Source organism: Xiphophorus hellerii, chromosome 4 (genome assembly GCF_003331165.1).
Source record: "Xiphophorus hellerii strain 12219 chromosome 4, Xiphophorus_hellerii-4.1, whole genome shotgun sequence".
In the NCBI taxonomy this organism is placed as follows: domain Eukaryota; kingdom Metazoa; phylum Chordata; class Actinopteri; order Cyprinodontiformes; family Poeciliidae; genus Xiphophorus; species Xiphophorus hellerii.
In genome coordinates, this window is record NC_045675.1 from 9627366 (window position 1) to 9638137 (window position 10772).

At 40.5% G+C, this 10772-nt stretch overlaps 1 protein-coding gene across 1 annotated transcript; it reads right to left on the reverse strand.

The window, feature by feature from the left end:
• cplx3b (complexin 3b) lies at window positions 1–6399 on the reverse strand. Its single transcript, XM_032561036.1, has 3 exons — window positions 5864–6399; window positions 2027–2114; window positions 1–1934 (listed from the first exon to the last, which is right to left on the reverse strand). Exons 1-3 carry the CDS (start codon window positions 6019–6021, stop codon window positions 1710–1712), a joined length of 471 nt encoding a protein of 156 aa, XP_032416927.1. The 5' UTR covers window positions 6022–6399; the 3' UTR covers window positions 1–1709.
• Between the last annotated feature and the right edge of the window lie 4373 nt (window positions 6400–10772).

Below are 10772 nucleotides of genomic sequence, written 5' to 3' on the forward strand. Positions count from 1 at the left end.
TATAATTATATATACTGTATATAGTGGATAGAAATGGTATTGTATGGAAGCCAGATTAACTTTGCACACAGTAACATGTTCATGTAAAGCATTCATCACTGCAAGTCTTCACACCTAAACAAGTGAGTAATTATTTGTAGGTTTTAGTAAAACTAAAAATAAAGAAATAAATTGTTTAATAAATTAACCGCTCAGAAAGCGATTCATTTATCTTGGAGCTTCAGCCTTCACCAACAAGGCTCACAAGAAAGGCTGCAAAAACAACAGGAAAAACAAATGCCATGGAAGATTAACCTTTTAGTTGTCCTAAACAGTTGTTGCCCATTAAATTGTCTGATTTTGTTTGTATAATTAACATGAGCTGGTGTGCAGAGCCGGCTCAAGGCTGTTTAGGGCCCCCAGGCCTGCAGGGTCCTCAAAGAGTCCTCTAATTCTGACCAGAGTGGTCAAGATCAATTGGTTAATTTACCATTTCACACTTTTCTAGTTTGCTTTTGTACCCGACTCTTTTGCATTCAAGATGAAGCTACTTGCCACAAGACCAACTATGAGATATGTCAATGCTGTTCTAGGGACATTTTGTACCTGCTTTTATACCTGATAATTTTAAGAATATTTTTTTGATGTACTTATGAATGTTTGCGTTATACTGTAAGCTAATGTTAATCCCAAAAGGAGATGACTCAGAGTTTAAATGGGAGCTCAGAATCGCTCCTCTTTCTCAATAGAAAGTCAATAAGAACCGCTGGAGCATTACTATGGCTAATAATTGTCATAGTTCGACAAAATTCTTAACTACACTCAGAAACAAAACTGATACACAATGGCTGAAGAATACACTTGGAAAATACCTGACCACTTTTTTGTAGCATGAAAGCAAAACCAGTCAGACTCACCCATTCAGCCTAACTCTACTACGCTGCGAAAGCTTATGAGTAAGTCAGAAAAAGTACCCAATATCCAGGATCTACTGGTTGTTTTCACCTTCTAAAACACTTTTTATCAACCAATATTTCATTAAAAAGAATGAAGACGTAATGCAAACTAAAAGTGGTTGTAGACACTCTGGCGTGTGGGTGAAGGTCTTCTAAATCAAATTTTGTTTAGAGCCCAGTTCTAACTTAGGCCGGCCCTGAGTGTTAAGCTTGTGAATGTGTGTTCTTGTTCCAACCGAGCAGCTGACCCCAGCGGTCCTGACTTTATTGGAGATGCACGCCTTAGCCAATAAAATTCCTCTGCTGAGGAAAAATCACACACATACACACTGCTACGACCTCTGCTGCAGAACTGCATGGTGTTGTCACTGGCCAGGTACAGAGAGCGAAGGAGAATGGGAATACAGGGAATGAAGGATCTGGTGCACTGTACAAATTTACCAAGAGAAGAACTCGCTCAAACCTGCAGAAATGATCTCATTGGTTTCAGTTTTATCAGAGTGCAAATTGGCTCATTTTCTTACTTTTTCTTTTTTTGTAAAAACAGGAACAACATTCAGGATGATTAAGACTCAAAATGGTTTTAACTGGTTAGAAAGTGAGCCAAAGATCTCGTAGGCTCCAGTCTGATTTTGATCTCCATAAAACTATAATTATGCAACTCTGCTAACTGACATTCAACCAGAGCAATGAGAAAATGTCTACACCTGGAGAAGCTCTGCCTCTGATAAATATCTGCACAAGTGAAACTCTGTGGAACAGGTCAGGCCCACTTCACATGAGATTGCAGTTTTCCGTCTGCTTCTTGAGGTCTTCCAGTGTGGCCTGGGCTTTGTCCTTCAGCTGGTCGATGTCCACATTCTGGATGTTGGACAGCTGGCCGAGCACAGACTGCTTGTGCGTCTCCTCCTGGTTGTCCTCAGCAATCATCTTGGCCAGCTCTGTGGGCAGCACCACGTCGTCCCCTGCCTGCTGGATCTGGGTCTCGTCGAGCTCATTCTGAGGTGGAGAAACACAGGAAGAGAAAACATGCCAATGTTAGTTTCACGTGTTTGTCTGAGAAGCTGAAGTACATGCATTCTTTAAATTACCTTTGGTAGTCTGTACTTTTCGCGAAAATGGGTTCTGACTGTAGCCCTCTCTGCTTTCTTCTGGGCAAAATTAGCTTCTCGTTCTTGTCTGCAAGACAGGAAGAAAATTACAGCCTTCAGGCAGAATGTTCTGTAAGGAGTAAAAGCTTGAGAAAAAGCTTTACTTTGAACCAAACACGGCAAAGAAAGGTTGCCTCCTAATAATTATTAGGCTTCTTGAAAATCAGAACCTAACATGCCAGTCGCAATATCTCCTTCATATTAAGCCTCTATCAATTAATCTGAAGATGGAAAAAATGAGTTTCAAGTTTCCAACTTGGTCTGGGTCATGGATAGCCTGATCATTGCCTTCCTACGCGATGGGATTTCTCCTATAGAGCTGGATTTCTCTGGTAGAATTTCAGCCAGGCCAACCAGCGACCAGAAATAGAAGTTGTAAACGATAACTTCGATTTTCTGCTGTGTTTTAGAATTGTAGTCTGCCTGTAGTTTCAGCAATGGTAGTGGTGGAAGAGAACAAAGCCATTCAGTTCGTAAGTCACGGCCAAACGTTAGTGATTGGGTAAAATTTAAAATTTCAACAGAGTCCAGACCTCCAGCAAGCAATCGTTTCTCAATAGCTAAGAGGTTCTGCTCTGTACCAAGCAAAGCATAGAAGAAGGGGCTTGTTTTTACCAGGCTGGGTCATGGAGGGTAATGTGGAACAACAGTGCCATTGTTATGGACTAACAAAATGGAGATGTCTTCACCCCTTTCCACATCTGCCACACTGAAGGAAGGATGTAATATCTTTCCTCTTCTGCTCCAGCTACTTGCTAATGAACCCAAAGTTAACCCAAAGCTTAACTTGGTCTGGACAGTCTGTGACAAGTTACGACTTTTCTTGTCAACTAATCCTCCATTGTTATCTTGGAACATCCATTCGTATGAATGATCATTCTCATGATCCAGGAATAGAATTCTGGAGATATTTGCAAATCCCACTCCTCCGAAATCCTTTGTCCTCTTTACCAGTGTGATGAAGCACCAATAGATCGAGAGCACATGGCCAAACATGCAACATGTGCTCCACCAGATCCTCCATCTTGTAACTCATTTCTATGTACTACACACAGCAACCACCTTGTTACAAAATCAGAATGTCATCGTCATTTAGGAAATAATTTTGTGTTTTCAACCTCCTCCCGTTCACTGAGGTGATCACTGGATATTTTCTGATTTGTAAGTAGCACAGTACATGGTAGACATCAATGTATATTAAGCTTAATATATTTTAGTCATTATTGTGATGCAAATAAATTTCATGTGTTGTGATATGTGTGTGTGGTATGATAGCTGCTGGTTGAAAAGCCTGAATTCAGACCTTCACTGAGCATCTGATGTCTATAGATTAATTCATACAGGCTAGAAGAAAACCGATGCAAATGTTATCATTTTTTTCTTGCTTTTCACATGTTGAAATGAATAAATATATGTCTTAAAGATGATCAATTACTAATAGTTTTTAGACATTTATTAATATTTTCTGCTGACAAGAAAATACCAAACTCACACGATTCAAGCTGTAGACTAACTAGTTTTGCAGCAATTTGAAATGATTTAAAAGAGCAGAAATGTTGTTAAAATGTGTTAAGAAAATTACTTTCCTTAATTTATCATCTTGAAATGGTATTTTTGTTTTATTTTCTGCTCTTTCTGGTGACATGTTTGCTTCTCTATCTTCACAGTAAAATTGTCCAAATGTCCAGAATCAGAGTTTTGAGGCACACATTTGGAAACAAAGGAGTAGTAAATGTAGAATTAAAAATCTTTACACTTGTATTTTCAATGGTCAAGTCTAATTTGCAACATTTTAAAATAGGTCAACAAAAATGTTATAAGACGTAGTTTAATGTATAACAGTGTATTTGTTCAGTTTCAGCTCTTCCCAGCAAGCCGAAAAAGGAAAAATTGTGTTGGATGTTTACATAATCTAATATATTATACTTGTGGATAACAAAGTGTACACTTGTAATCAGATATACTTAAAATAGTTTAGAAGTTCACTATATGTTGAGTCATGTGTTTGGGAAAATTTTATTCCATATGATATATTTATTTATTTCTCATTTAGCAGTGAGATATTTTAGCCACTAAATACCACATGAGCAGGGCAAGGAAAATGACAACTTCAGGAAATGAGAAAAAAGTAAGAAATTAAAAGCCTCTCCAATATACATATTTCTTTTTCAACGCTTGGAAGCTCTTAACAAGCCCTCAATCCTCCTCCTTCTTAACCTTAACAGTTGGAGTCCCCTCCAACCTTCCGCCTTATAGATAGGATTCGTCTCCTCAGTTTGTGCTGCCTCCAGCAGGGGGCAGGCTGGAAGTGTTTTCTCCACTTCCAACTGCTAGAATGTTAATTGGTAAATCTGCTGTGAGCCACAGACATTGCGAGCCAGTCGGGCAACACAATCTGAATCAAACTTGCTTGAACAGCCAGAGGTCAAACATCTAGTGAGAACAACAACAAAATGAGAACATTTTGTGCAAGATCAGAAAACCAAGTGCGTCCTTAGGACAAAATGATCCATCGATACGGCTGAAATATGAACACTTGGATAAAATCAGCAGCAGCATCGAAATTCAAAGAAACACTAGAAGTGACATGCTCGCACTCATTGTTTCAAAGGAAAGGTCCTCTTCTCGTTGAGATGGAGCATTCATTTCTCCGTGTGATCCGGAGATCACTTCAGATTAACATGCCAAAACATAGAAAGGCCATGCAGCGCACACCAATGTGCAGCTTCTGTGTCTTCTGTCTCTCAAGGGCATCAGTTGACCCAGGGTGTCACTGTTGTGTCCTGGCGGCTCAGGGTGATGAAATGCCTGTATGTGTCATCATAGCAGTGTGAGCAGCCCACACTTCACCTCAAAAGTCTCACTCTGTTTTAATCTAAGCAGGAGGAGCTTCTCCTGATCTATGTTCAAGCTTAGCACCTTCTGACTAATAATTCTTTCCCACCGAAGGTCACGTCATGATGGAAGAGTGTCAGGCATCTCTCCTGTGGAGCTCAGTGGGCTCTGCTGAGTGTTAATGGCTTCACCTCCCACTCACTCTTAAAATGTCTGCACATGGTCCCAAAAGACAGTTTTGATGAAAGTGTTAGAAGGGAGGTGTTAGCTGATGGTGATAGGAAGCCAGAATCAGCAGAGGAAATGGGAACATTTTCTCTGTCCTAATATGCAGCATCATGAACAAACACTGATCATCTAACCCGGCTTCGTAGAGTCCAGCTTTAAAGGCTGGGGCAACTTTGACGACCTGCTTGCTATATTTTATTCTTGCATTTTTACATCTCATGACTTCATCAGTGGCTTTAGTTTTGTGGAAAACTACACACACTAAAACGTATTAGAGCAAAGATTCACACAGAAATGACGAAAGTCGCCTCTGAATTAATTAACGCAAGTTATGCAAATTTGGTTCCACCTGATTTTTCATGCGTCCTATCGCACAACAATCAGGAACATCTTTCGCCCCAGGCAGAGTAAAGGTATTCTGCGAAATAAATAAATAAATAAATAAATAAATGTAAACGTGAGGGGTTTTTTTCTTCTATTTTGCCCGAGCATAGAGATGGAGAGCTCCTCCGGGCGAGAGGAGCAGCTGTGTGAGGAGCGCTCCTATTATTGCACTGATGCGTAAAAAAGCGCGCCGCGTACAGAGCGCTCCTCGCTTTTTTACCCATAGAATCACATAAGCCATAATTTTGACATTTTTCGTAAAGAAAAACAACAATAAATTAACTTCCTGTTCATTGCTATTCCACACAACATATTTCAGTCAGCGCTTACTTTTCCTCCTCTAACTGTTGCTGATATTGTTCAAATTCCTCTTGAGTCATTCCCTGCGCGGAGGCTTCTGTTTTCTCTCCCTCGGATTTCTCCTCCGTGAGGCCGCCTGTCAGGTTCTTCAGCTGCCCTCCCACCACGTGTTTCACCATGAAAGCCATGACTGCGGTCCGGAGAGTCCTCGGTTTGAGCGGCTGACGTTACAGACTCGGTGCGCTCCTGGAGAGAGCGGCGGGGTTGTGGGAAGATTTCTTCCAAATTCAAATCAGACGCCTTGAGTCTTCACGCAAAAAAGGGATACAAACGAAAAAAAAATGAGCGTAACTTTGGGAAATGCTTAAACCTGGAATCAGAGGAATGTGCTATCAGCCCTGGAGGCGCGTCGGATAGCTTGACAGTTTCAGCACCACTGGCCCCGGACAGCTCCGCGTCGAGATGGACGGAGAGGAGCAGCTCAGTTATGAGTCAACAAGTTTGGCGCTGAACTCTACCAATCCCGTGACTCCTTCCTCCGCCACCACTCCCTCCCTCCACCCAATCCCAGGCACCGCCGGACTCGGAGCGCGCTCACACGGCTCGGGATGCCGTGATTCGCCGTCTGAGGATGTGCGGCGATGGACTCGGGGAAGAAAACAACACGTGACGAGCGTGAGTTTCTCCTGGTCGCTTCGGTGCCTCCGTCTCTCTCAGGGACATCCAGCCGCCGCACAGTTTGTCAACAGATGAGAGCGTCCCGATTGCATGAAAGTAGCCCATGATAGTGAAGTGGAAAGAAAAAGGGACGTTTTTCCAGTTGTTTGTTTAGTAATTAAACTCTGTCTGGAAAGTGTGGCGGACATTTGTTTCTCCCGTGAGACAATAATCATGTTTTGCCACGATTACAGCTGCCAGGTCTTTTGAGACCAGCTTTGCACATCTAGAAATGTTCAGCCCTTTATTTCCAAAATGGCTCAAGGTCAGTCAGGTTTGATGTATCTGCAAAGATCAATTTTTAGTCTTTGCCAAACTTTTAATTATACTTAGAAATAGCCATTCTAAAATGAATAATTTTATATCGAAACGATTCCATTTTAACTTTGGTCGTACATTTGGCTTTGTTGTCCTGCTCTAAGGTGAACCTCCACGCTAGGATTGTCTCATCCATCTTTCCATCGATTCTGACCAGCTGCTCTGTCCATGCTGAAGTAATGCAGCATAATGCAGCCGGCACCATGTTTCACTTTAGAGATAGTTTGCTCAGAAAAATGCGAAGTAACATTTTTTTAAGGCTTTTTTGCCACTCTTCTATATTTGACGGATTTATTGAGTTTAGAACTAATAAATTTAACTTAAAATCCTTGAGACTTTTGGGACACTTTGCTGCTTTTTATGGTTACTTTTACTTCCCAGTCTGTCAATGTTGGAGGCTCTCAGTTTTGTCACAGTCCTTTCAGTTTCCAGAAAGGACTGCTTTATGAAACATTCAAAGGTTGGGAAATTGTTGAACTAATTCTTCTTCGAGACCTTCACAGAAGAGTCTGTTTATTAGTTGGATGACTTTTTGTATTTAGGGGTATTAAAGTAACGAGGGCAACTACCAATGCATGACACAGCTTTTAGTTTTTTATTACAAAAATAAAATGAAAAGCATAATCATTTTCACCACAATTCACATATATTCACTACTTTGTGTTAGGCTATCTCATTTAACGTAACAAAATGTAGGAAGGATTATATATATATAATGTTATCACTCAAGAAGGATGCGTTGCACACAGATCACTGAAATGTTTGCACAGTGCACACCAATGACTCCATGACGTGAAGTAAGTGAAATGATGTGTGCAGTGCATGAGCAGATGGAGTCCAATGTTTAGCCAGCGAATGTGGTCTCCAGTGGCAGGAGCCACTTAAGGTCCTGTTTTTGTCTAATAGGTTCAGAATATCAGTGTCTTATCAGACCATTTTTCCTGGTGCTTTATGTTCATGTTTCTGTTTGGTGATGTAGGCAGAGAGAACGGTTCAAACTCTGTCAAAAAAACAACAAAAAAAAAAAGGCTTGTTAAAACAGTATTAAGGTAGATGACATAGTGTTCAGCTAGAAAAAACATTTTTAATAAAAATGTGACCTACATTTTTGTACTTGCATCTGTCCTTATGTGAGAGATATATATATATTTTAAATCTCTATTTCTGCAAGAGTTTCCAACAGCCAAAGTGTGAAAAACAACTTTGATCACAAGTCAACAACTTGAGCGTCCTGATCCTCACAGCAGCCTGACACCGAGCCTGGCCTACTTTTCCAGTCCCTGTGGATCGTGGGGGGGAGACGGAGCAACGTCTCAGTGCCTTTTTGTCACAGGCTTAGTGAGACCCTCTTAGCCCACACCTGCCTTGCTCTAAAACCTCTCCCTACCCCATCTCAACTTCAAAGCTGAAGCCGGTGAATGGTCTAAAACACAACACAGCAAGTAAGATCAAACCTAATCTCTGTGAAATTGAATAAAAGGAAGGAATTTGCCTATCCAGCATATTTTAACATCACGTTATATAATTTCGCTTTTGATATTCGGTCCTGTGGGATCTGTTGCAGGAGGAGGTCTCCATCACTTTTCATGGTCTACAAGTATTTTAGCAGGTACACAGCAGGAAGCTCTAATCCAACATGGTGCATACAAAACATGGCTTGATGGTGTGAAGAGCCTCAGAAACTCACTTTCACAGGTATAAATATGGAGAGCAAGTGTTTTGTTGGTAAAACTAGGGCAGATATTTGATCATTTTTAGAAGCAATGTCACATCTCTGTTAGATGTATATACTCAAGGTGTTACATGGTAAAACTACAAGGTTGTTTATCCACTAACAGCCTATTAGAACATCTGATGTTCTCATTGTGTTTGTTAAATCCTGGCTATAGCTGCAGGTCAAAGGGATGTTTAATTTCTGTGTGTTTGAGATGTGTTAGCTTGCTTTAGGGAAGAACATTAGCACACTAATTCAGCTGATTTAACCTTTGTCTTCTGATTCTCTATAGTCTCTGTAGTGAACAGTAGCAATGTCCACATAGGAACATTATAGATTCACAGTTTGCATCGTATTGCACCAATCCATACATCTAAATGGGTAATATTTTCCTTAATCGCCTCTGATTGGTAATCAGCACATTAACAAAAGCATTTTTCCCCATTTAATAAATGCATCAAACTCTCAAATTGGTTGGCTCACCTTTTTTTGGTTCAGTTAAAATCAGATAGAGGTTAGAGACATATGCTTCAGTGGAGCAGTAGGAATTTTTGAATTGCAGTCTCAAACATTGGGTTCATGTTCAAAAGCTACATTATGAATTTGCACCACTCTGACAGTTGCTTTTTCCTGATGACTCAATCAAAGGCTTACTCCATAGTGTTTTTTGAATAGGTCAAAGTTCAAATGCCTGGCTTGATGGATTGAACAATGCTCCACAAGTTATTTAAATCTTATGCTGTTTCCTAATCTACCCTGCTTTCTACTTCCTGTCACTGTTAGCAACTTCACTCAATGGTTGCATTTAAACCGAGATAAAATTAAACTTGGACTACTAACAAACTAGGTGACTTCAGATGGCTGCACTGGATTTTGTTTGGGTGTATCAAAGTAAATGGAGGTAAATACAAATGGGTGCCACACTTTTCTGATTTTTGTTTGTATATCATTTTGAAAATAATAAATAACTTTTATTCCACTGTTATTATACACCACTTTGTGTTGGTCCATCCCATTAGATAACGATATAATACATTAAGGTTTGTTGTTGTAATGTAATAAAATGTAGGTTCAAGGGATGTGAATATATACTGTACTTCTGCAAGGCAGTGTGGTTGTAGAGGAGAGCATTTTGTCAGGATAAGCAGCAAACCGAAGTGGATTTTCAATCATGTAAATTATGTCTGATTACACTGTCCTGGAGAAATCATGGAATTTATCACGCATGACTAAATACTAATGGATATAAATAAAAATCTCAGTTCATCAGCGTCACGTTTCTGAAGTGTACGTAGGTTTAACGTTCACAGTTATTTTCAGTGACAGGGCACAAATGTTTCAGCAGGATCACTGAATACCAGCAAAGATCTTTCAAATGTTGTGCTCGCTCATCTCGGAATCTGTCAAACTGTACCTTACCAAAATGTAAATGAGGCAGCTGCCGCCAAAAAATCGGAGTTAGATGAATTCCCATCACAGGTTATTTTGCAGTCTTTCACTCACAGCGGAGTAACTAGGAACCAATCAGCTGTATTTGTTCAGTAAGAGGGCATGACATTGACATGAAACCTTCAGAGTGAAATGCAGAGGAGAAAAAAAAAACATTACTCATGCTGCCTGATTTAAAAATAGGCTCATGTTTATGCTCCCTGGCTGCGCTCAGTTCATGTTACAGCCTACTCAGCTTTGACCTCGGTCTTTCTGCACGGTGAAAATGAACGGCTCAGGTCTCCAAATGTGAGCATATATGATGAATATAGCCATGCTAAGCCTTGGTAAATGTATCCACCGTAATGCACATGCATTTTATGCACACAAGCCAGAAAACATCTCATTTGGATTTAGCATCTGTGGACATTTTTTTCTGCTCTAATAGCCAACGTCTACCACTGAATAGCAGAAAAAGTAATAATGTGCATTGCTCACGAGGTAGCAAATATTTGGCATCTGAATACGAATCTGAATACAAATTTGAGGCTGCAACAACAAAAGGTTAGACAGCCGTGACATGCCGTGGTTGTTGTGAGCCCGGAGCGATCGCAACGTGAGTCAACATCACTGAAAGCGTCATGCTGGCTTCCGCCCAGTCACACTTCCAGCCTGGATGCTCTTGATCTTCTGGGATTAGGAAGCTGTGTGGGAATCAAGAATGAGAGAGAGAGAGAGAAAGTGTGAGAGAGATGGGTTTAT